The sequence below is a fragment of the Bos javanicus genome, chromosome 27 (assembly GCF_032452875.1).
Source record: "Bos javanicus breed banteng chromosome 27, ARS-OSU_banteng_1.0, whole genome shotgun sequence".
Lineage (NCBI taxonomy): Eukaryota > Metazoa > Chordata > Mammalia > Artiodactyla > Bovidae > Bos > Bos javanicus.
This window is the reverse complement of record NC_083894.1, coordinates 8593752-8621557: the sequence shown is the minus strand read 5'-3', so window position 1 is coordinate 8621557 and position 27806 is coordinate 8593752. Positions and strand designations below refer to the sequence as shown.

Genomic DNA, 27806 nt, shown 5'->3' with positions numbered 1-27806 from the left:
ATCTCAGAATTCTGTTATGAAATAAGTTACAAGGACTCCCGCAGGTTACTCTAGGTGTGTGCACCGGTGGTCCTTCGCCTCACTACCCAGAGGAAGAATCTTTCCATCGGCAAAGACACAGCTAATCAGAGGAGAGGGTGGAAACCAGAATCCCTCCTGAGATTACTTCAGAGCCCACCCACAGCAGCTCTTCCCCTGCTCATCTCCCACTGGCAAGAAGACCAGTGGGAGATGAGCTTCACTTCATTTAAAATATTCTTCCCTTCATGCAAAGATGCTGGATACACAATGTCTGCTTTCTGAAGGAAAAGAAAATTGTGGGGAAAAGTCTCTCCCTGACGGAGGTATGGTCATCTGGAGCCCCAGACAAAATATTAAATAAGGCTGGAGAAGAACAGTAGGAGGAGCTGCCAATAATCATTAAGGGACAAGGATGACATTGTTAAAGTCACTGTATCTCTGGTGACAGCAATTGGTGTCTTCTCCTGAATGTAGAGCTAGTAGTCTCTTAAAAACATATGTGGTCTGGTAGTATTCATTAACTGGAATTACAACCTTTTAATTTCATGTCCAAAAGTAGTACACATGCTCTTCAAGCCTTTTTGGTTGAAACAATGACTGCCACTCTCCTTGGCTGTTTGAAATACAGCCACTTTCTTTAGCAGAAATGTCACTAAAAATGTCTCAGAGCCCTCTCCTTTAGAACAGAGGACATTTACTAAATGAACAGTTTCCCTTTTAGAAGAACTATCTTTCATTGGAAGAAAAGTTAAAAAAAATAAAATAAAACACTGCTAACAGTGGAGACTGATAACCAGTATGACTGGGGGGGATTTAATTATTTGTATTCATACTTTCCAATATTTCCAAACATTCTGTATTAAGCATGTATATAGTTAAGTCAGAAAAACCAAAACCAAATTTCCTATGGATGGAGGAAATTCTGTTTTTCATTCCCTTCTCTTCTGTAGTATTATAAGCTAGAGGAAGAAAGGGATGCAAATTATTGAATACTGTAAAAGTCTTTCTGGGTTTGATTTACATTTCCAAGATCAATTAGGCTTCCTTAGCAACGGATGATTCTTCTTCATCCTTAAGACTTAATGCAAATACCTTAAAGACCAAGGTGAGAAGCATCATACCTGTTAGAAAATCCAGGGTTGCAACTTTTAAGATCCGGTGATGAGTAGTGGGTTGTTTTTAATTTTTTATGTGCTGGACTAAATAATTTATACTGAGAGCAGACTATAGGTGATATATTTACTTTGTCAGATGGTTGACTTCTACAGTTTGTTCTCTCCTTGGAGGTGTTCAGTGTATCGCTACCACACACTTTAGGAGGAGGGCTTGGAAACTCCCCATCCGGTATATGATTGTGGCTTTCTTCTCTTTCCAAAGCACTGTGTTTATTGCTGAAATCTGTCAAAACAAGAGTTGTAGTTCCAAATGCAGTTTTCCTGTTGATCTTCACTTTTGCCTTTGATTTTCCAAAGCTATTACAAGGGTATTTCATTAAGTTGTTAAAGACAATAGGATTTCCTTCATTCCTGAGTACTGAATCTGGAAAAAGAGACAAGTAATTCTATAGTATTCCTTTAAATACACTGACTATTTGAAACATCTTTTCATCTGATTAAAACATTCAGTTCATTTATTACAGTGACTCAATGTATATAACTAATAATACAAAGTTAGCTTGAGCAATCCAGAATTAGCCACCTTCTGATTAGGAAATAAAGTATTACATGAAGTGCAAAATTTCAACAACTTCCAGGGACTCAGAGGTGGGTTTAATAAAGATTTATATTTATTATGCTTTATTTTGTGTTTTAGCATTTAAAGGTTATTGAGCTATCAATTTTGCAACTATCAGACCAAATATTAATGCAGTGTAATTAAGAGGGGACATCCCACAAAGCTTTAGATCAGCAGTTAGAGCCTGTATCTAGATCATCAGGAATGTGTCTGTGAATGACAAGAACAAGTGAAAGGCTCATTACAAAAAAGTAAAGATGAATTACAAAGATTTACATTTATTAAATATGTTTCAAGAAAGCATCTTAAAATTTTAGAATATGTACTGTAATTTGTTCTAAATTGCTCTTGAGATATATGCCTTTCATATTCAGAAAAAATAACAAGAAAATAATTAAGATGTGTAAAGGCATTTCAGAATGTCAAAATAAATGTGAAAATCTAAGACTGTGATTTTCTGAGGGCCCTCTGTTGAATGATACTGAAGAAGGGAGGGCCAGAAATAGGAGACACAGTTCCTTCTGCTCCCAGTGAAGCTCTGTAAGGGGTGATGCCTGCCTCTCTGGCCCAGAGAACAAAACACAATATGACAGCTCACACAATGTGGGGTCCAGAAGTCAAGAATGAACTTTCTCCTCTCTAATTGAAGAAAGAAAGAACACAATAGAAGTCACATCAATGAGATGGTTCTTAATCACAGGTTTCCTCTGAGGTTTTACATTCTCTGAACGCATGAAATTGTGAGCTATGAAGAGTTATTTTGAAGGATTTGAATGAAATCAGTACAATTGTCTGGGTAAAGATTTTAATAACAAGGGGTAGGAGGGATAAAGAAAGAGGAGAAAATTCAGCATTTTTCTATTCCACCTGCAAAGATATTCTTACAGAAATCCTCCCTTTCAATTTATGAACCACTTGGACTGAATAACAAATTCAAAAGTTGCTGAAATCTGCATAAAACAAAGCTTTATTGAATAATTCATTAGAAACAGAGAACAGATGTGATCGTCTCAGTTTTTTGAGATACAAAGTCACATACCATGTCTTCCCTCCCTGTTTTAAAAAAAAAAAAAAGCGCTCAACAGAATATTAGCATGGTTTACATGCAAAGGCTGGCAATTCTTTTAAACCTTTCAGAAAGAAGGCATTTTAGTTAGTTGTGAAATATCAAAATGGAACAAGATATATACTTGACTTTGTGTAATTTATCCTCTTTGAAATGGCAGGAACTCAGAATCAAAATTCAGTCTTACCTGCAGGCCTTGAAGTCAGGCAAGCATCACATGTCTTAGAAGACGGCTTATTTATTAGAGTACAGACCTCACATGTCCACTGCTCTTCAGATTTCTGGGCCACACAGTCCATAAGATGACGCTCTCTACTAGAAGGCCAATTGACTGTGGTGTTTCTAACTGGCAGCATGCTGGAAGAGAATTTGTCCTAAAATTAATCATTAACACTTTTATTACGGCCTTGTTCTTATACATTCTGAGTACCCGAAACAATTACAGAACCACTAATACCCAAATGCTACACGCTTACTATTGGTTAGAAGTTCTATGTCTCAGAATGTTTTCACTTGGGTCCTGAAGATTGCTGTTAAAGACAGAACTAACAAAAGACTTACAGTCAAAGAACTGTATGTGTGTATGTGTGCTTTTAAACCAACTAAAAGCAGTTGACCTAACCACTAGGGAGCATTTCTGAACTAATTTTTAAAGTAAGTGGGACTCTTTCTGAAGCAAAACTATCTTTATCCAACCAAATTAGGGAGGGAAAAAGTTATGTAGAAATTAAAGCAATGACGGTTAAGATGAGAAAAGCTTCACATTTACTTTGTGTGCCTCTGGAATTTCTCAACAATGTCTACTCAGCACTGTGGCAATTAGTTGATCTACAATCTATTATGATGGGAAAGATATCTATACTTAACGTTATTTCCCTTCACATAAAACTCTCTCATGTTGATATCTAACTAAGAGATTAGTAAGCAAACAGTAAAACCAACCCCGATTTTTGCCCACAGACGTAAACTATGACTCTCTACCCTGAATTCCTAATTGACTCTGTATCGTTAAAGGAAGGGCCTTTCTAAGCTCTGATATAGTCCTGCTCTGTAGCACGTTTCTGGGTCTACAGAGCACATCACATGGCTTAGCAACCAAGGCAGTGGCATGGATTCCTTTCATGTGTCCAAACATTAATATTGAACAAAAACTCTTCCAGTAAAGGCTTTGTACCTTACATTTCACAACATGACTTCTTTGACTTTCAAAGGTAGCCAGCCTTGTCTCCTGTAATATATTGCTCCCTACATATAATTATAACAGGTTTTAAATTCAGACTTGTCTGGTAAAATCATAAATAGCATAAGAAAATCTGAAAGTGAGACACATCTCATTATGGTTCTTTTATCTTTACTTACCTTGACTTTTAATGCTATTCAATATTTCTTATCCCTCTAAATCAACTATAGTTTAATAAATTTAAAAAATATTTCTTATTCCTATATCAGACCTTCTAAAGAATTTACTTGACCTAATCCCTGCCCTCTACTGACTATGAGAGGCAGCAGCATCATGCATTTATTCATAATTAAGTAAAGCACAAAAAATTTAAAAAACCTTCAGATTTTTAATGTGCTCCAACTTTTCACCATTTTCATTTTCTATCCTATAAATTTACCATAAGAGGATATTTATTGTTACATACAGAAGCTTTGGAAGCATTTTCTCCTAACTGCTCCATGTCTTAATAATCTAGTAATAAATTATTTTCAGTCTCCAGTTGGACAGTTCACCAGAACTTCAACCTTAACATGTCTGCAGTAGGCTGAATAATGACCTCCAAAAGATTATCAGAGTGATCTCTTAATCCAAACACAAGTATCCTTAAGAGAGAGTGAGGCAGAGGGAGATTTGATACATGCAGAACCGTCTAGTCAAGGCTACGGTTTTTCCAGTGGTCATGTATGGATGTGAAAGTTGGACTGTGAAGAAAACTGAGTGCCGAAAAATTGATGCTTTTGAACTGTGGTGTTGGAGAAGACTTTTGAGAGTCCCTTGGACTGCAAGGAGATCCAGCCAGTCCATTCTAAAGGAGATCAGTCCTGGGTATTCTTTGGAAGGAATGATGCTAAAGCTGAAACTCTAGTACTTTGGCCACCTCATGAGAAGAGTTGACTCACTGGAAAAGACTCTGATGCTGGGAGGGATTGGGGGCAGGAGGAGAAGGGGACAACAGAGGATGAGATGGCTAGATGGCATCACGGACTCAATGGATGTGAGTTTGGGTGAACTCCAGGAGTTGGTGATGGACGGGAAGGCCTGGCGTGCTGCGATTCATGGGGTCGCAAAGAGTTGGACACGACTGAGCGACTGGACTGAACTGAACTGAAGGGAAAGATAGAGACTGGGATCATGTAGTCACAAGTGAAGGAAATTAGAATTACCAGAAGCTGGAAAAGGCAAGGAATGGATTCCCCGCTAGAGCCGCTGGGCTAGGGGTGCACAGCCTGCCCACATTGTGACTCTGGCCCAGTGAGAATAATGCTAAACTGCTGGCACTCAGAACCATGAGAGAATAAACTGCTGCTGCTTTAAGCTATCCGGTTACTGGTAACCTATTACAGCAGCCACAGGAAACTTATACAGATAAAAGTCCAGACCCCTGCCCCCAATCTGCAATCCTGCTGGTTTGTCACATCTCGGTAAATGGCATCACCATGCACTCAGCTGATGAGGCAAGAAACCTGGGAGCTGTCTGTAGCACTTTCCCTCATACCCAGTGTGTCAACACATCCTGTAGGCCCTGCTGCAGAGGCATATCTGCCAGACACTCAGAAAGCTTCCGTGGCTTGCTGTGTGGTCCTCTGTGGAGCGGGGAGGGGAGCGTGGAGGATGGAGGCAGTCATTCCAGCAGCACGAGGTGGAGGGCACTGTCTGTGGAGTCGGGCCTGGGGTTCTCTCTGGGCAAGGCCCACGTGCTGCCAGCACCACCGTGCACCTGCTCAGTGCCCAGGGACCACATGCCCTGGTGATGTCAGGGAGCAGGTGGACTGTCTCAAATGTCCAATTCACGAGATGCCGCTCCATTCCTTGCTTAGGGGATGTCATGACCGGGGCCCCAAGTCCGTTTAAACATGAACCATTCACCAGTTACCCAGGAACAGCCTGGTAGAGGGGCAGCTGAGGGAGACCTAAGGGCTGGTGGTCCTCAGAGAAAGGAGCAGCAGCACCATGTGGGAACGTATTAGTCACAGAGTTACTATTCTATTTTCTCTGTGCTATCCCAGCATCTGATGTATTGCAGACCCTAATAAAGTCAACAGCAGAAAAATGAAAAAGTGAGAAAGAAATTATAAAGACTCCAGTAAAGTCAAAGAATAATGCAGTTTCCCTTCATGGAAACAATACTCACATACACAGGTTTTGCTAGTTAGTATGTAAAGAAGAGCCAACAATACACGCGTACAGGTATGCAAAGTATGGTGTGACCAATAGACTAGAAAATCTGGGTAGGACTTCAGGAAGGACTGAAGTAAATTTTTAGTGACTGAAGGAACACAAGAATTTAGATCATTATGGTGGGGACTTTTAATATTTCATTTGAATTTGAAACGACTTTGAAACAAAAAAAGTTTCGTCAATATAAAATGTGCTCAAATGCTCATCCAGACAATGACTAGAATATACTTACTTGTAGAAATCTCTAAGAGTGGGGCAAGTATTAATTGTTTTCAAATGCTTTATTATGTACACACTTATTCTGCAATAAGTCTTCAGCTGGCTGCCAACATATAAAACAGAACCAGGTTAGGAGGAAGGGACTTGAGAGCCCAGGACATGTCCAGTGCACCATGCCTCTACAGCTCACAGGTGACTTCCAAGACTCTTTCAGGGAACCCTTGAGGCTTTGAATCCTAGTTTCAAAAGGCCTTTGCTTATTTGACAATCTGGAAAAATATGAATTTTTAAAAATTTCAAAAGCTATCAGTTCATAGAAAACAAATACATACGGAATATTAATCACTTATTCAGTAGACGAATATATATTGAATGTCTTCTGCCAGAAACTCTTACACATTTTTGATCGAATAAATGTAATATTAAAAATAAGAAACCCCTATATTTGTGTAATAAAACATTATCTAACCATATTTCAGATCTCTGATAGTAAAATGGGGTGAGGAAGCTGAAAAAAAGGGAATATAGCATGGTTTAGAGAAAAAGTAATTGTTAACAAAAGGTGATGAAGAAAATGAAACATAGGAACAAGGAAGAAAAAACAAAAGACAGCTGGAGACATACTGATGGAGACGTAATGGGGACCTGGACCACATCACTCCCGTCCCAGGGCCCTGAGCTCCCCAGACAAAACGGTGCCTCCGCCCTCCCAGGCCTCCTCACAGACGTGTATTTCCCTGCTTACCCTCCTGTCTCCAACCACCGCATCCTGTTCCCTCTCTGCCCCTTTCCATCCTACTGTGTAGTTAGGGATACCTCCAAAGCTCAGACCTTGCTTCTTTTCTCTATACTTTTCCAGGGAATCAATCCTGTGTTAATACTTCCACCAACAACACAGGTGTAACCATCAAGCCTTCATCATCTACCGTATATGGATCTGGTCCACATATCCAAAACTCGATTTATCTCTTCCATTCCACCCATCTTTCCCAGTGCTGTAAAGTGAAAATTTCTGTTTGGGGGCTTGGAACTTTTTGCATTACCCCACATATCAAATCTGTCATAATTCTTGCTGGCTTTAGGTGACTATTTTTTCCTCCATTTCCAGTGTCTTGACCTCAGGCCTAGTAACCATCTCTTGCCCATTATACTACACAAGCTTTATGTGTGTTTCTTCATTTTCTATCCTAACATTGCTATAATCAATTAAAAAGTCTTTAATCTACTGATTTAGGTGAGACATGAACCATTCCTAGTACTACTGGTTCCGACTGGTTAACCCCACCCTAACTGTAAAACTAGCTTTTCCTATTTAACAGCGTACAGTCTTCACGTGGCTTGGTCAGTGTTACCATCAATGATTTGAGGTTTGTGGCAATGCTTTTCCAATTAAATAATGTCTGCTTGCTCATTTACTTAGCCAAAATTATATCTCTAAAAGAAATATCAAATTACACTTTTTCTACGAGATTTTCCCAAGCTTTTGTGTGCCTATAAACAGCTAACGTCCCTGCACTCTTGTAGCACTTAATGTGCTTCATGTCTGTACTGATTATTCTGACTTAAAATCACAAATCCTGCAGCTCCTTTATATGGTTAATATTTCACCCAGCCTTCCCCAAAGAGACCTAAGGTGTCTTACCAGGGTAAGTGTACATTGGGGAAGAACTCAGCAAACGTTTTGCAGACTACAGGACCCTAATTCTGAACTGATACCTACTTCAGGAGGCCTTAAGTACCACTGTGCTCCACGGGTCAGAGCAGGGGCTTTTGCAGGTCAGGAGATCAACACAGTTTTAGCTCAATTCTCGCAGTGGAGCCAGTGGGTCCTTGAACCCACCCAGTGGTGAGTTCCCTGCTCTGGAATGCAGAATGGGAACAGACTGACTCAGCCACTGGCTGAATCACTGCGTCTATGTTTAATAAGTAGTTGGTTGCTTCACCAGGAAGACAGCAGTTCTTTAAAGAGAGTTTGCTAATGTTTTCTACTATTAATTAAGAACTCTGGAAAGTAGTTGCATTTTTCCAATTATTGACAAAACTTCACTTCCCGGTAATCATTTTATAAATGAGACAAAAGCCAAAGCCTGGATATTAACATCAAACTTACAGCTTTTCTGCAGAATCAGAGAAGGCTCATAAGTCATCTCCAGCTCATTCTGGTTTTTGGATGATATTATTTACTATTTTCTTCCAAGCCTTCAAATACTTGTGAGTTATGTTCTGTTCTTAATAGCCTGATAGCTCTTCAGCTGTGTTCTCTTATTAATAGCCCTTTTGTTAAGAGAAGTGGGGCAAACAGTACACTTTAAATTAGATTTCTCACCATATGTCAACATGCTGAGGATTTTCCTTCTGACAGTGAGGACAGAAATATGTCATTCTGTTATTCTCCCCTAAGCGACACACAGTTATTTTGCAGCAACACTGACCACAATTAGGACGCTTGTAAACCTTATAGTGTTTAGAGAGAGCAGATCCCACTTTGCAGCACTAAAAACAAACAAAAAAACATTATGTTATATACAAAACAGTGTTGATATATTCTTGAAAGTCATTTCTAAAAATGATTTGTTAAAAATTTACATATTTTATACATATGTCCTCATAATCTTTCTTTCATCTGAGAAAAAGATATTGACAAGATTCAGCAACATTTGTCAAATAAGATTTGTTTGAAGTAATTAAGCCATTATTTTATAACTTATTAGTATTTAAAATTGCTCTTTGCATGGTTTTTTACCCTCTTATCTAAATAGGATACAAAAGTACTATAATTTAAAATGTCTTTCATGCTTTTAAGGTTTTTATAATTAAAAATAATTATGTGGTTATAAGAAAAAGACTAGATTAGCTTTAAATCTGATTATTTTTAGAACACTGAAGCTGCTCACTTTGTTTCAATAGCCAAAAAATTTATTTCTACAGGGTAAAGCTTAATAAGATCATCTTCTTCGCTGACCTGAAAAGGGTCAGTTGTTTTTAATCTTACAGGTTCAATTAAAAAGAAGAAAAATTCAAATGCCATTCTAGCAGCAAACATGTTCCATTTGGCATAAGTTCTATTTCAAAAGACATTGATTATTCTCTGTCACAGTTTTATTCTACTCACATACACATAAAGCTCCTCTAAAGACAATGTTTGGGATTTATATCAGCAGTGTGAAAATTTAAAAGCTCAGAAATACAGCAAATAATAGTACAAGCTGAAAATTAAAAAAACAACCCATAATAATTTAAGCCAAGTATTGAAATACACATCTTAACCTGGGCAGAAAATGGGTAGTTATTTGGAATCATCTTTCCCTAAAAGCACAAGTGGGCATATATAATATTAAAACAGCCACAGATACTTAGGACAGGTATATAAAGCTAAAGACTCATTAACACTTTAGGCCAACTAATGAAGAATCCTAAAATACCTGACTTTGTAACAATAGCAAAAATAAACATTTTCAACATAGAAAATGGAATGTAGAGAAAAAAGGACATATTTATGATAATTTGTTTAAAGATAAAATATGTTTCTGTTTAGTTGCTCAGTCATGTCTGACTCTTTGCAACCCCACGGACTGTAGCCCGCCAGGTTCCTCTGTTCATGGGATTTCCCAGGCATTGGGACTGCCATTGCAAAGGGTTGCTATTTCCTTCTCCAGGGGATCTTCCTGACCCATGTCTTCTGCATTGTCAGGCAAATTCTTGATGGGTGAGCTACCAGGGAAGCCCATGCCTATATACACAACTTTCAAAATTTACAGTTTAGTTAGGACTTATTCTCAAAACAGCCTCTGTGTTAAGACAAATATTATCCTATTTTATAGATAAACTAAACCTAAATTAAGTAACCTAAATAATATTAACCACACAAATGGTAAGTGGCAAAATGTGACTGAACCAAAGTCTATATTTATCCCAAAGTATTGACTCTCTCTCTAGACTACCTACCTTTTACTTTTATATGCCCAAAATTAGAACATGAGTCTAAGTAACATGCCAACATACCTGTTCCCCAACTTAGTATAAACATAATTTAATGTAATTATAGTTAGTTGGGACTAACCTTTGACCTAAAATTTTAAGATGTTAATTATGCCCACAACATGTCACTTCTTCCCACTGTGCTTCTAGGCTCTTACCCTTAGATGGCTACATAGAGCCTTAACATTTTTGCTGTAATTAAAGGGAAATAAGCAACATTTTGAATAGTTGAAAAATGTTTGCTCTTACCCTGTAAAAAAGGATGCTGAAATCACGTATCATTTTCACAAGGTGATGGATCTGTTCATCTGTTAACTGACAAACCTTAAAACAGAAAAACTACTCAGGACGGTTTCATAATTTGTTCATTACTGTAGACAGTAGTACCACTTGCCAGTTCTAAGAGTACTATACATAGATTTGAAATATATGCATCTCTTCTAAAACTCATGTATCTATTTAGTGTTCTTAACAGCATTGACCATTTCAAGCACAGATAAACACCATTCTAGAACTTTTTTACAAAACAGAAATGAACTCAGAGACACAGAAAACAAACCGAAGGGGTACAGCAGCAGGGGTGAGAGTGAGTGTTAGTCACTCAGCTGTGTCCGACTCTCTGGGATCCCATGGACTGTATCCCGCCAGGCTCCTCTGTCTGTGGCATTTCCCGAGCAGGATACTGCAGTGGGTTGCCATTACTTTCTCCAGGGGATCTTCCTGACCCAGTGATCGAACTAGGGTCTCTTGCACCGCAGGCACAAAGGAAGCTGCCAGTGGTGGGGTGGGGGAGATAAATTAGGAGTTTAGGATTAGCAGATACACGCTGCTATATGTACAATAGACAATAAGGTCCTACTGTATAGCACACAGAACTATATTCAGTATCCTGTAATAATATATAGTGGAAAAGATGTTGAAAAAGAATATGTACATATACGTGTGTATAACTGGACATGGTCAAGCAGGAGATGGTAAGAATAAACATCGACATCCTAGGAATCAGCAAACTAAAAAGGACAGGAATGGGCGAATTTAATTCAGATGACCATTATATCTATTACTCTGGGCAAGAATCCCATAGAAGAAATTGAGTAACCATCATAATCAACAAAAGAGTCTGAAATACAGTACTTAGGTGCAACCTCAAAAATGACAGAATGATTTTGGTTCATTTCCAAGGCAAACCATTCAACATCACAGTAATCCAGGTGCCAAAGAAGCTGAAGCTGATCACTGCTATGAAGACATAGAAGACCTCCTAGAAGTAAAACCTAAGAAAGATGTTTTATTCATCATCAGGGATTGGAATCCAAAAGTAGCAAGTCAAGATATACCTAGAGTAACAGGCAAATTTGGCCTTGGAAAACAAAACGAAACAGGGCAAAGGCTAACTGAATTCCGCCAAGAGAATGCACTAGTCATAGCAAATATCCTTTTTTTAACAACACAAGAGACAACGTTACACATGGACATCACCAAATGATCAATACCGAAATCAGATTTATTACATTCTTTGCAGTCGAAGATGGAGAAACTGTATACAGTTAGCGAAAACACGACCTGGAGTTGACTGTGGCTCAGATCATCAGCTTCTCATAGCAAAATTCAGGCTTAAACTAAAGGAAACCAGGAAAAACACTAGGTCAGCCAGGTATGACTTAAATCAAATCCCATATGCATTCACAGTAGAGGTAACAAATAGATTTAGGGGACTAGATCTAGAAGAACTATGGACACAGTTCTGTAATATTGTACAGGAGACGGCAAACAAAACCATCCCAAAGAAAAAGAAAAGCAAGAAGGCAAAGTGGTTATCTGAGGAGACTACAAATAGCAGAAGAACGAAGAGACGTGAAAAGCAAGGGAGAGAGGGACAGGTACATCCAATTAAATGCAGAGTTTCAAAGAATAGCTAGAAGAGACAAGAAGGCCTTCTTCAAGGAACAGTGCTCAATGACAGAAGAAAACAACAAAAGGGGAAAGACCAGAGATCTCTCCAGGAAAACTGGAGACTTCAAGGGAACATTCCGCCCAGAGATGGGCACAATAAAGGAAAAGAATGCTAAAGACCTAGTAGATGCTGAAGAGATCAAGAAGAGATGGAAAGAATACATGGAAGAACTGTATAAAAAAGATCTTAAAGAACTGAAGTACTGCGATGATGTGGTTAGTCACCCAAAGTCAGATGTTCTAGAGTGCAAAGTCAAGTGGGCCTTAAGAAGCACTGGTGCAATAAAGCTACTAAATGCAATGAAACTCTAGCAGAACTATTCAAATCCCTAAAGGACGATGCCGTCAAGGTTTTGCATTCATTATGTCAGCAAATCTGGAAGACTCAGTAGTGGCCACAGGACTGGAAAAGGTCAATCCTCATCCCAATTCCTAAGAAGGGTAGTAACAAAGAATGTGCCAGCCATCGAACAATTGCACTCATCTCCCATGATAGTAAGGTCATGCTTAAAATCTTGCATGCTGGGCTTCAGCATTATGTGAACCAAGAGCTTCCAGATGTCCAAGCTGCGTTTAGAAAAGGAAGAGGAACTAGAGACCAAATTGCCAACATAGCTGGATTATAGAGAAAGCAAGGGAATTTCAGAAAAACATCTATGTATCATTGATTATGCTAAAGCCTTTGACTGTGTGGACCATGACAAACCATGGAAAGCTCTTGCTGCTGCTGCTTCTGCTAAGTCGCTTCAGTCATGTCCGACTCTGTGCAACCCCATAGACGGCAGCCCACCAGGCTCCTCTGTCCCTGGGATTCTCCAAGCAAGAATAAATGGAGTGGGTTGCCATTTCTTTCTCTAATGCAGGAAAGTGAAAAGTGAAAGTGAAGTCGCTCAGTCGTGCCTGACTCTCAGCGACCCCATGGACTGCAGCCTACCAGGCTCCTCCATCCATGGGATTTTCCAGGCAAGAGTGCTGGAGTGGGTGCCACTGCCTTCTCCAATGGGAAGCTCTTAAAGAGATGGTAATAGCAGACCATCTTACCTGCCTCCTGAGAAACCTGTATGCAGGTCAAGAAGCAATGGTTAGAACCTGTATGGAACAACTGATTGGTTCAAGATTGAGAAAGGACTACAACAGGGCTGTCTGCTCTCACCTGCTTCTTTAATCTGTATGCTGAGCACATCATGAGACATGCCAGGCTGGATGAGTTACAAGCTGGAATCAAGTTAGGAAGGAGAAACATCAACAATGTCACATGTGCAGATGACACCACTCTAAAGGTAGAAAGCAAAGAGGAACTAAAGAGTCTCTTGATGAGGGTGAAGGAAGAGAGCGAAAGAGCCGGCTTAAGACTAAATACTAAAAAAAACTAAGATCAGGGCTTCAAGCCCCATTACTGCATGGCAAATAGGGAACAGGTGGAAGTAGTGACAAATTTCCTCTTCTTGGGCTCCAAAATCACTGCGGATAGTGACTGCAGCCATGAAATCAGGAGATAACTGCTTCTTGGCAGGAAAGTGAAGATAAACCTAGACAGAGTGTTGAAAAGCAGAGACGTTACTCCACCCGACAAAGGTCCGTATAGTCAAGGCTAAGGTCTTCCCAGTGGTCATGTACTGTTGTGAAATCTGAACCATAAAGAAAGCAGAATGCCAAAGAATTGATGCCTTTGAACTGTGGTGTTGAAGAAGACTCCTGAAAGTCCCTTGGACAGCAAGGAAATCACACCAATCAATACTAAAGGAAATCAACTCTGAATATTCACTGGAAGGACTAATGCTGAAGCTGAAGCTTCAGTATTTTGGTCATCTGATGTGAACTGATGACTCATTGGAAAAACCCCTGATGCTGGGAAAGATCGAGGGTAGAAGGAGAAGAGGGTGTCAGAGGATGAGATGGCTGAACGGCATCACCGATGCAATGGATATGGACTTGGGCAAACCCCAGGAGGTGGTGAGGGACAGGGAGATCTGGTTGCTGCAGTCCACGGGGTCGCAAAGAGTCGGGCATGACTGGGCGACTGAATAACAACATAACTGAATCACTCTGCTGTACACATGAGACTAACACAACATTGTAAATTAACTATACCTCAACTTTAGAAAAAGTGAAAATTAAAAGAAAAAGAAAAAATACCATTCTTATTTATAAACTTTAATCCTAAGTTCAAGTATTTATTGAATATCTACTTTGTATGGACATCTTCAAAGCCCCAACATTGCCTATCACAGCCACCTTGAAAAGTTTTGCGGGGGATAAAGAGGAAAAGAAAAAAAAAAAAGACCACAAAGAAAGAGGGGAGGGAAAAACAAGCAGAGGAGTAGATGACCACCAAAGTCACTGTCAAGTTTTAAAAAGATATGAATTTATAGACATGCATTAATACTAAAGTACTTGTTAATACATGGAAGAACTCAGAAACAGACTTTACTGAAGATTTTTTTTGTGCATAGCCTAGTATAAATCTCCGGGTTCCCCTTGTAGAATTAGTTATCATTTGGCACATGTAGTTTCAACAGCAATTCCAGAACAAATTCTTCCTGATGACTCACTTTTGTTGTGTGTAATGAATACATTTTTACACAATGGAAATAGATTTATCAGTGCCTAAAATCTAAAACTGTTTAATCAACAAAATCCTTCTAAAAGTAAATATTATCTATTTTTTCATTTATTTAAAGCTTAAAACATATGTATTATACTTCTCAAACTCATTTATTTTTTACCACATCTTATGTACTATGTTCAGTCATATCTTAAAATGCTAAACTATACTTTTTCAATCATTATACATATGCTTTTAGGGAACTAATAGCTTACCATTAATTTTTAACCTACAGGCATTATGGGCAAATGATCTCCTACTAGATGAATGGCTGGCTAGATATAGTGATAAAAAATAAATTGCCAGTTTATCAAAGATAATAACAATGCTCTGGATAAAAACACTCAGTTCTTTTTTCAAAAATATTTTCCATAGAGGTCAAGGTGATTTTAAAAAACTCATAAACTCATTCCTGTTATAATTCTGTTATGTTATTCTGAATTACAGAAATTTGACTAGCTTGTTCCAAGGGTCAAAAAACAAACTGAATCTATAACAATTATTAACTAGTTTCTCTGAAAACTTATTTCCTACTTATTTGGATTGCATAAAACCTACCTGGGAAGAAATCACCTAAAATAAATAGTTATCTTGGGAAATATGTAAAAGATGGTTTAGTTAATAGATACTACTTGGGTCTGGATAAAAGCTCTAATGTAACTTTCTTCCCTGGAAACTAAAATGTATGTATCCTTCCACCTGGATTTGAGTTCTAACCTCTCTGACCTTCTTACAACTTGGCCTATTAATCACCATTTTCTTTTTTTTAACCTCTCCCGCTCTGCCAGTTTCACCCCTCGCCAACATATAAATAAGTTCACATCACTTCAGTTGAAGAACAAGGAAAAAAAAACACCTAAAACCCAGTTCTTATCCTAACATCTCCCTCTGGCAGTCAAATATTTTCCCTTTGCTCCAATCTAAGCAGAAGGCAATGGCACCCCACTCCAGTACTCTTGCCTGGAAAATCCCATGGACGGAGGAGCCTGATAGGCTGCAGTCCATGGGGTCGCTAGGAGTCGGACATGACTGAGCGACTTCACTTTCACTTTTCACTTTCATGCATTGGAGAAGGAAATGGCAACCCACTCCAGTGTTCTTGCCTGGAGAATCCCAGGGATGGGGGAGCCTGGTGGGCTGCCGTCTCTGGGGTCGCGAAGAGTCGGACACGACTGAAGTGACTTAGCAGCAGCAGCAGCAAGTTACCTTAACAATTACTCTAAATTTTGCTTCCATTTCCTCACCAATCACTTATTCTTAGTCTTTGCATCCTGACTTCCAGTCTTACCATTCCATCAAAACAGCATTTTCTAATGTCACAAATAGCTATACTGAGTGAGTGCAGAGTATGAATTTAAAATGCCAGATACTAAGAGAAATTGGTGACCTTAGTTCCTTTATACATTCACCAGATATTTCTTTAATGCCTTCCATGTGCCAAACACTGTATCTAGATACTCAGATATGTCATTGAAGCAAACGGACACTTTCCTCCTAAGAGACTGTATTCTAGCAGAGAACAGATCTTACATACTATATATGTAACAAGTAAACATCAGGCTGTATTTGAAAGTGATCAGTCGTATGGAGAAACAAAAATGCAAAGCAAGTTATAGAAGACTCGGGGGATGAAGTGGGCACAACCAACTTTAAAAAGAGTGGCCAGGGTTGGCCTCATAGAGAAGCTGACAATGGGCAAACATGCCCTGACGTCTGTTGGGGAGAGTGTGCTACTGACATTCTCTCCAAACATGTCAGGCCAAATTTAAGTGTTCCTCGTCGAGCCCTTCACAATATTTAAAAATATAAAATTATTTAAAAAATACTTAAAACCTACTTTGACAGAGGGATGGAAACCACTGTCAAAGAGAGCTTCATTTTTGATGATGTTTCCCACCCCAGGCAACACTTTCTGATCCATTAGCACGTCACATAGCATCCGTCCTTTCTGCTTTTTCACTTCACTTTCTGCTCTGGAGAAACTAAATCTAGGTGAACACACATCTAATTCTTCCATCACTCTTATTCTCTGTTGGCTTTCTGTTGAGTTTCTAAAGAAAGGAATAGACAACACATTAATCATGGGCCTGGTTACAATCCACAGAGTGTCATTTTAAATGAGCTTGATATAAACCCTTCACATTAACCAGCATAGAAAAGTTCTATAGCCAAACAATGAAGATCCTATCAAACTATGTTATTTGAAGACTCTTTTAAATAACTTTTTAAAGTTATAAACCACTTTTTAAAAATTTGTGTTTATTTTTTTCATTTCCACATGTGACATCCCAAACCCAACTGCAGAGCCAACTTTGCAGTTTTGCAGCAGAAGCATTTTCTAACTTAATTTTTTACCTGATTTCTACTGATGAGTCAAAGAAACAAATCAGATCTTTGGTGAGCTGTACTTCAAAAACAGGAGAAACTCCATTCTTATTTTTAGACTGAAGTGGATTAATCACGAGGGAGCCTTTCATTCCAAAATGAATCCTGGAACAAAATCAAACCCATTTTTGAGCAGCAGGAAGTATACTGTGCATTAAATTTTTGTTTCTTCATTTATTGAAATATAAGCAAATACCAGTCACAATAAACACTCAAAGGCACAAAATGATAGCTAATAGCACATATTTTTGTTGTTGTTGTTAATGGTTTTGCATCCTTATAAAACAAGATATGGCAATCATTTTTTCAACCCACAAATAAAATAACTTCCTAGAGAAATAATAAGACCCTGACAATAATCCCAAGAAAACATCCCCCCGTTCTCTTTTCTTGTCAGATGAAGTATCTTTTTTATTCACACAACAGTCTACTGTTTTCTCAGCCTTTTCTGAGATTCAAAGGCTTGGGGTGAGATAAGGCTAAATTTAAATTGCCTACAGTTGGTGTTTTTATGAATTCTACAAAGCCATGAACACTCACATTTCTTAGTTCTAGCCACAGTGGATTGGAAATGTTCCCACTCCAAAATGAGATCTATAGCTTAAGACACTTATTCTTTTTTAACCCCCTCCCCTGCTTTGGGATAACACAATGAAACAATTTTTTACAAAATCTTTCAGATCAAAAGAAAAGAGAACAAGTCAAAATACCATTGTCTTAAATTCTTTTAGATTCCTTCTACCTTCATATGTATTGGGAAGAGGGGATTTATAAATATTTACAGTTAACTTGAAAGCCACAGTGCAGTGATGAAAAATTCATAGTCTTTCAGTTTTTATAGGATTGATTAGTATGTCCAGTTAAAAAATAAAGAAAAAAAGTGGTTCTATGAGACTTCTGATGATGAAGATCAGAAATGATTCTCAAGATGAAATATTGTGTCCTGCCTTTCAAATCCTTCTCCTCATAGCTTTGTTGAGTTAATAAATATGGCTTTTTTGGCAGCAAATGTTACCGCTCTATGCTTCTAATTCCAAAGCACCATGTTACAGTATTGTACAAGGTTAACCAATCTAACTTTAAAAATGTGGGTTTTAAACTCTGTGTGCCCTACTATCAATCATATATGCATTTTACATGCCCCATAGTTCTTGACAGGAAAAATGTGTGCCTGTAAGTACTCTATAATTTAGCTTATGGAGGTTCAACCCCAGTGAAAGGTGTACAACTGTCATGCCCAGAAGCCATCATACCTAAAATCTTTTCAGCTGCATGGCTCATAAAGTGGATTCTAAATCATTTTCTATAATGAAACTGCATCCACATATAAAATCTCAAAGGTTAAGACCCAATTCAAAGGCAGGAGTAGTCTCAGTAAGAACCCTGGATCAAATACACATACGTATACCTTTTTTTGGTCTTACGAATCTATTTAGGGAGAAATGTGCATAAAAATAACTTCTTATAAACAAATTTTAGTTAATTTTTATGAAATAGCAAACTGTTGTGATAACCACACCCCAAGAAAACAAATTTTGTTTATTGTTACATACCCTTTGTCTAAAACTAAGAAAAACTTAACAGTATCATGAAAATTTTCAAGGCATAGTAAATACCTGTACTGTTACTACAATCATCATACTGATGTCTTATAAACTAGGACATATATCCTTATTGTATTTGCATTCAAGAGTCAGATTCGTTTTCAAGATTCCTCATTGTTATCAACCCAGTTTAGGAAAATTTGATTAGATCGTTATTTCTTGACATCTCAAGTTCCCTCCACCCCATCCAACTGGTTTCTTGAGCTCATTCACTGTGCATAACATGACTGCCTGCCCACAGTGGGCTCCAGGCCCCACCAGGGGCGGTCTCTGTCCCTTCCTCTGATCCCACACTTTTGACACAGTTGATTCAGGAATGGACACCTGAGTCAAGCTGGATTCATCAGAGTTCTCCTGACAAACTTATTTGGGACAGAGAGAGATCAGTTTCTTGTTAGGACTGGGAGACCTGGGAGACGGGAGCTGTCTGTGATATTACTGACAGGGCACTGGGCACCAGAAAAGCCAAAGGAGGCCTGTCTGCACAGACACAGACTGTAGAAAATTTCAGAGGAAGAGAATCACGGAATGCAGAGTCCTCATAGCATTTAGTCTTTGCTTCCAGTTCTACCTCAAGGCTGACTCCATTATCTTCAGGTATTAAAAGACACTCATATTCTGATAACAGATAATGATTAAAATTGTTTAAATTGACCTGCTGCAACTTACAACCAACATTTTAATATGAAAATTGTGTCCAAACTAAAAGCTGAAGTGATAGTAAGAAAATTGTATATTTTCTCCAGTTACACATAAAACCATTACGGTAACTAAAATAGAAAGTAAGTTACTGCTTCAAAACCTTATTTTTCACGAATTAAGAACTTACCGATGTACAAGCTGGATTTAGAAAAGGCAGAAGAGCTAGAGATCAAATTGCCAACATTTGTTAGATTATAGAAAAAGAAAGATAATTTCAGAAAAACATCTACTTCTGCTTCATTGACTATGCTAAAGCCTCTGACTGTGTGGATCACAACAAACTATGGAAAATTCTTAAAGAGATAAGAATACAAGACCACCTGATCTGCCTCCCGTGAAACCTGTATGCAGGTCAACAAGCAACAGTTAGAATCAGACATGGAACAACTGACTGGTTCAAAATGGAGAAAGGGGTACATCAAGGCTGTATACTGTCATCCTGCTTATTTAACTTACATTCAGAGTACATCATGAGAAATGCTGGGCTGTATGACTCACAAGCTGGAATCAAGATTGCTGGGAGAAATATCACCAACTTCAGATATGCAGATGATACCACCCTAATGGCAGAAAGTGAAGAGGAACTAAGAGGCTCCTGATGAAGGTTAAAGAGGAGAGTGAAAAGGCTGGCTTAAAACTCAACAATCAAAAAACTAAGATCATGGAATCTAGTTCTATCCCTTCATGGCAAATAGAAAGGGGAATAATGGAAACAGTGGAAAATTTTATTTTTTGGGGTTCTTAAATCACTGCAGACATTGATTGCACCATGAAATCAAAAGATGCTTAAACCTACGCAGCATATTAAAAAGCAGAGACATCATTTTGCCATCAAAGGTCCGTATAGTCAAAGCGACGGTTCTTCCAGTAATTATGTGTATGGATGTGAGAACTGGACCATAAAGAAGGCTGAGCACCGAAGAATTAAGGCTTTCGAACTGCAGTGTTGGAGAAAACTCTTGAGAGTCCCGTGGACTGCAAGGAGATCAAACCAGTCAATCCTAAAGGAAATCAACCCTGAATATTCACTGGAAGGACTGATCCTAAAGCTCAAACTCGAATACTTTGACCACCTGATGGGAACAGCTGACTCACTGGAAAAGATCTTGATGCTGGGAAATACTGAGGGCAAGAGGAGAAGGGGATTAACAGAGGATGAGATGGTTGGATGGCATCACTGACTCAATGCACATGAATTTGAGCAAACTTTGGGAGATAGTGAAGGCCAGGGAAGCTTGGCTTGCTGTAAGTCCATGGGATCGCAGAGCCGGACACAACTTGGCAACTGAACAACAACCCATAGATACTTTAATGATCAGGTTTCTTAGATTGCAAGTGACAGAGACTCAGCTCAAAAAGTTTAGGCATTAAGGGATATTTGGTAGCTCATGGGTCTTCCCAGGTGGCTTAGACGGTAAAGCGTCTGCCTACAATGCGGGAGACCTGGTTTCAATCCCTGGGTTGGGAAGATCTCCTGGAGAAGGAAATGTCAACCCACTCCAGTACTCTTGCCTGGAAAATCCCATGGATGGAGGAGCCTGGTAGGCTACAGTCCATGGGGTCACAGAGTCGGACACAACTGAGCAACTTTCTTTCACTTTTTACTTTCTTGGCTCTTAGGAAGGCTGAAGAATCAAAGTGCAGGAAAGCTGTATCTTAGGGACAGAGGGAATAAGGGATGAAGATGCCTTGGGGACTCTCTGTTTTACAGAGACTGGCTGTATCTTCCATCACCTGGTCTTTCTGGACAAGCTAGTGGCCACATACAAGTCCTAAGACCTCGCATCCCAGCTTCCCTCCATCACAGAAGCTAACTCTCCTCAGCTCCACCGGAGAAAGTTCACAAAAGAACTCAGATTGACCCAATCAATTGTGATAGGAAAGAAATGCTAAATTCAACTTGAACTCTCCAGTTATTGTGACCAGATAACCAGTTTCCAGAAGAAATGCTGTCCCCAAAAGTTAAGAGGGCAGACTGGACAAACAGAAGGTATTTACTACTCTAAAGTGTAAAATCTGGAGTCGTCCTTATCACACTCCAACTTTTCCTAACATGTTATGTAACAGATTACAAAGCTACGTTTAAGATGTAAAACCCTCTTATATGCAGCATATCATGGATTCCTTAAAGATTTTCCAGCAAGCTAAAAAAACTGTCACATTATCTTTTGCATTTCTCCAATAAATTACTAAATTACAAAACTGATAATGCATAATGCTTCACTAAAATGGCAAAACATCCAAAGTATTTCAGATACAGGTTTTGGTCTCTGAGTATGTATGTAACTATTATTGTATGTATGTATGTATGTATGTAATAATTATTCATATAAACCACAAGTTAGAAATAGCAAATTCTTTTTGGAAAAGATACCCATTTAAAAATATATTTACATACAGGTTAATCCACAATATAAGCTGTATCATTTTGATTGAAAATAGCGGCCTGAAGGGTGGGTGAATAGATTTACAGATACACACACACACAGCATCGGCAATATATGCACCCACGGTTAGTAGATATTCTATTCAGTAGTGGGATTGTGAAAGTATACATTTATTCTTATTTGTTCATTATCCTTAGTTTGCTCTAATGAGTATTTGATACATTATTTAACAAAAAGTTAAACATGACTTTTTTTGTTACATATTAAAAGCTTCTAAAAAGTGTTTAGAAAGAGTATATGTATTAATCACACATAACACAACTGTGCTCCTAAAATGAATGTATGTTAAATCATTTTTATTATTTTCTGGTACTGTTCCAAGTGCTTGAGCACTTAGATACATCTTTTAGCAACAGAAATAGTATCTAATTTGTACCTTTCTGAAGGTACAGAGGCCTAGGCCTGTATTTTACTTTGATAACAAATGACTCCCAGGAAGACTCACAGCCTGACCTATAAGATGCATCAAAATCCAAGGGCAGTTTTAATTGTGAGATGCTGCCTATGGAGGGAATACTGTAAGTGATCATTAAGCACGTTTCTAGCTATGGGCTTTCGAAAGAGCAGACCAGCCTGGTGAGGAGAAAACAGGTCAGAAGTGAAGACAATGTTCCTATCTCACACTCACAGACGTGCAGCCTCACACAGGATCCCATTTCTCTGACAGTCATCCATCCTCCTGAGCAGCTTAAGTCAGGAGAGCATTTCTGTAACTTGTGCTAAACTGAGAAAGGGAATACAGTTGAATTTAGGTTGCTTACTTCATATTCAAATAGCTGATCTGCCAATGACCTTGAATTGTCACATTAAATAGTATTTGAGGCTGCAGAAACTGCAAAGAAATAGGGACCATGCTGCTCCTCATTCATAAGCTGAGACGCATACCTGCCAGGGATGGTACTATGTCACTGAATTTGAGGAAACAACTGCACTGGTTGAGAACTTCAGTGGACACCTACGGACAGCCTTTCACTGAGAAATGATTCCCCTTATCAGTCTAGGGGAGAAGACATGATAAAAACCTCCCTCTCATTCTACAGAAATAAATCTGCACCTCACACCAGAGAATCAATAACACATCAATGTTTTCAACTATCTCACATGGATCCCATTGCGTCCTTCTCTGTTCACAACAAAGAATTTTCAATCACATCAATCAATCTACTACCACAACAATGCAGCCTGCTCCTACATGAACTGAGGGGTTATGTGATGTTATCAATTCCAGACGAAGAAAAACCATGAAGGGACAGTGCTCTCCAAGGACAGCAGCTGCTGACAATGCGAGAACAACACGTCAAAGGAAAAGCAACTAGGTAAACTCTGAGGTACTCAAAACAAGCAAAAGATGAGATGCAATAAGTAACAATCATGTAGTCATATTATCTATGACACTATTCATCTTCACGGGGTCCAACAGCAGAACTTTCAAGAAGGTGAAAACTGTTTAACATCTAAAAGAAAAATGTTTTAAAGTTTAAAGTTTACAGTTTGTGATAGCTTAGGCTAAACTCCAAGAAGACAAAATTGACAGATGTATTATTTCATAGGACTTTTTCATATTTTTTGCAAAAAACCAGATAGGTGACTACATACATTTCAACACCTTTATCACTAAGTCAACCTGTAAGTTAGCAACTAATTTCCATAAGCACTGTAAAACAGCAGAGAACCAGTTACTTCTGTGGAAAGTTTTTGAAATGTATAAGTAAGCTTCCATTTCTGTACAAGCCTTTGGAGAAAGAAGGAAGAGAGAAAAATATACAAATCTGGAGAGACATTCAAATCAAACTAGGAGGTGTCATAAAGAAAATGATGTCACTAATGCAACAAACATTTGGTAAAAACAAGAGGGGGAAAGGGCACCACAGGGAGTTTGGAGATGAGCAAAACAGAGATGCGTTGTTCTAACAACCTTTGGGAAACCTTGCCAGACTTTTTTTTTTTTTTTAAGAAATAAATTGACTAGCTCTCCAAGTAATGATGACATCACACTTTATTCTACTTGCTGCTTTCCACGATAATTTCAAAAATTTCAACCTCTTGTAGTAGAGCTCTCTTAAAAGTGGAGTACTTTCTCTGTGATTAAATGTGACATGTAGCAAACCGCAAGAAAGCCTTCTGCAGATCTTTAAACATAGAGAGGTCAGAGGTATTGTACAGGTTTATCTTACCGTAAAGCTTTTGGCCCAAAGTACATGAAGAGCTCCTTCCCCAAAGTTTCCACACCACTGTAACCATGTCCATTAAACAGTCTCAAGAAATCGTGACTGGAATTTTTATTATTATTCAGTGCAGCAGCCTAGGAGAAAATACACATGTGTAAACACACAAACTTGAAACAAAAATCGTAATTTAAATCTTAACATTTTTATATTACTCCATGCTCAGGTGCATCCCAATGAGAAGAATCATCTCCAATAAGTCGAGTAATGTAAATAGCTGTTTACATATATTTTGTTAAATTACTAGGCAGTTATTTACAGAGAGAGAGGCCAAAAGAAAAAAAAATTAAGTGGAAAAAAAAGTCATTAGCACAGAATCAAAATGAATTTCTCCCAGGACTATACTGCTCTGTGCATGTGAAAATAAGGCACAGGGAAATGACATGAATGTTTTAAAGTTAAAAACTAGGGCACAGAGTCTTTCATTTCCAAAGTACAGCCAAGGTCCTTGGAAAAGCATTCAGATAAAAACATCTAAATGTGGTAAAGAATACAGGTAAATAGTATATTTTGGTAAAGAATAAATTTTGACCTGTGATGATGGACTCATAAACCAGTAAGGAAGAAAAAGAGGGCAAAAGCCAAGTAAAAGTGAGAGAGAACCCCAAAAGTAAGGAGCCAGATTTTATCGGAAAGGCATTTACCGGACATTAAGACATGAGACCTCTGGTTTTCATGGCTCTGTGGGACATAGAGGGTCAGAAGTGGAGTCCAGATCACCCTGGGGAGGGGACGCTGACTGCAGAGCTGCTCCTCTCCTGCTCCCCAACTGTAATGTTCAGAATAAAGGAAAAAGAAACCCAGTACACCTTCCCCCATCAGCATGGAAACCAAACAACATATTGGTAGAATTACAACATATATACTGAACATTATAAAAAGGACCAAGGTAATTACAGATGTAAAATATCAGGACTCCTGTGGGTGAAGGGAAGGAATGCATTGAGTTTACATATACCTGAGAAGCCATGTCAACTAACCATTTTATTTTTTAAAGAAATAAATTGACTAGCCTTCAAAGTAAAAATGCATAATGACAGAGAAAGTGATGACAGATATAAAGCTTTTTTCAGAAGCTGAGCAGTATGTATGCTGTGATTATAAAACTATAAAACAGTTCAGATACTGTCTATGAACAAAAGGAGACAGTATGTCACTAGAGAAGAGTGGAGAAATAACTCCAGAAACAATGAAGAGACAGAGTCAAAACAAAAACAACGCCCAGTTGTGGATGTGACCGGTGATGGAAGTAAAGTCCGATGTCGTAAAGAACAATGTTGCATAGAATCTGGAATGTTAGGTCCATGAATCAAGGTAAATGGAAGTGATCAAACAGAAGATGGCAAGCGTGAACCTGGACATTTTAGGAATCAGTGAACTAAAATGAACTTGAATGGGTGAATTTAATTCAGATGACCAGTATATCTATTATGGTAGGCAAGAATCCCTCAGAAGAAATAGAGTAGCCCTCAAAGTCAACAAAAGAGTCCAAAATGCAGAACTTGGGTGCACTCTCAAAAAACAACAAAATGATCTGCTTGTTTTCCAAGGCAAACCACTCAATAACACAGTAATCCAAGGCTATGCCCCAACCAGTAATGCTGAAGAAGCTGAAGCTGAACGGTTCTATGATGATCGACAAGGCCTTCTAGAACTAACACCAAAAGAAGATGACCTTTTTATTATAGGGGACTGGAATGCAAAAGTACAAAGTCAAGAGATACCTGGAGTAACAGATAAGTTTGGGCTTGGAGTACAAAATGAAGTAGGGTAAAGACTACTAGAGTTTTGCCAAGAGAACACACTGATCATAGCAAACACCATCTTCCAACAAAACAAGAGACAACTCTACACATGGACATCATTGACCAGATGGTCAATACCCAAATCAAACTGATTACATTCTTTGCAGCCAAAGATGGAGAAGCTCTACACAGTCAGTAAAAATAAGACTGAGAGCCGACTGTAGCTCAGATCATGAACTCCTTATTGCCAAATTCAGACTTAAATTGAAGAAAGTAGGGGGAACCACTAGACCATTCAGGTATGACCTAAATCAAATCCCTTAGGATTATACAGTGCAAGTGACAAATAGATTCAAGAGATTAGATCTGATAGACAGTGTCTGAAGAACTATGGACAGAGATTCATGACATTGTACAGAAGGCAGGGATCAAGACCATCCCTAAGAAAAGGAAATGAAAAAAGGCAAAATGGTTGACTGAGGAGGCCTTACAAATATCTGAGAAAAGAAGAGAAGCTAAAGACAAAGGAGCAAAGGAAAGATACACCCATCTGAAAGCAGAGTTCCAAAGAATAGCAAGGAGAGATAAGACAGCCTTCCTCAGTGATCAATGCAAAGAAATAGAGGAAAACAATAGAATGGGAAAAACTAGAGATCTTTTCAAGAAAATTTGAGATATCAAGGGAACACTTCATGCAAAGATGGGAACAATAAAGAACAGAAGCAGTATGGACCTAACAGAAGCAGTAGATATTAAGGAATGGTATCAAGAATACACAGAAGAACTATACAAAAAAGATCTTAATGACCTATATAACCACAATGGTGTGATCACTCACCTAGAGCCAGACATCCTGGAGTCTCACGTCAAGTGGCCCTTAGGAAGCATCACCATAAACAAAGCTAGTAGAGGTGATGGAATTCCAGCTGAGCTATTTCAAATCCTAAAATATGATGCCGTCAAAGTGCTGCACTCAATATGCCAGCAAATTTGGAAAACTCAGCAGTGGCCACAGGACTGGAAAAAGTCAGTTTTCATTCCAATCCCAAAGAAACGCAATGCCAAAGAATGCTCAAAGTACCACACAATTGCACTCATCTCACTCGCTAGTAAAGTAATGCTCAAAATTCTCCAAGCCAGGTTTCAGCAACACGTGAACCGAGAACTTCCAGATGTTCTGCTGCTGCTACGTCGCTTTAGTCGTGTCCGACTCTGTGCGACCCCAGAGACAGCAGCCCACCAGGCTCCACCGTCCCTGGGATTCTCCAGGCAAGAACACTGGAGTGGGTTGCCATTTCCTTCTCCAATGCATAAAAGTGAAAAGTGAAAGTGAAGTTGCTCAGTCGTGTCCGACTCTAGCGACCCCATGGACTTCAGCCTACCAGGCTCCTCCGTCCATGGGATTTTCTAGGCAAAAGTACTGGAGCGGGGTGCCATTGCTTTCTCCGTCCAGATGTTCAAACCTCCTTAGAAAAGGAAGAGGAACAAGAGATCAAATTGCCTGCCAACATCCTTTGGATCATAGAAAAACCAAGAGAGTTCCAGAAAAACATCTACTTCTGCTTCATTGACTATGCCAAAGCCTCTGACTGTGTGGATCACGACAAACTGTGCAAATTCTTAAAGAGATGGTGATACCAAACCACTTTACCTGACTTCTGAGAAATCTGTAGTAGGTCAAGAAACAAGTTAGAACCGGACATGGAACAAGAGACTAATTCC

General features: G+C 38.7%; 1 protein-coding gene across 2 annotated transcripts in view; it reads right to left on the bottom strand.

The window, feature by feature from the left end:
* NEIL3 (nei like DNA glycosylase 3) overlaps positions 1–27806 on the bottom strand; it is a 46234-nt gene that overhangs the window by 6693 nt on the left and 11735 nt on the right. The window contains exons 2-8 of one of the 2 annotated variants that reach the window (XM_061404115.1): positions 24289–24416; positions 17332–17466; positions 16814–17027; positions 10668–10742; positions 8767–8933; positions 3009–3178; positions 1143–1560 (exon numbers count right to left, since the gene is read on the bottom strand). In XM_061404115.1, coding sequence (XP_061260099.1) covers positions 1143–1560; positions 3009–3178; positions 8767–8933; positions 10668–10742; positions 16814–17027; positions 17332–17466; positions 24289–24416 — 1307 coding nt within the window. The remainder of the gene's footprint in view (positions 1–1142; positions 1561–3008; positions 3179–8766; positions 8934–10667; positions 10743–16813; positions 17028–17331; positions 17467–24288; positions 24417–27806) is intronic. The other variant, XM_061404116.1, reaches the window with a different exon arrangement.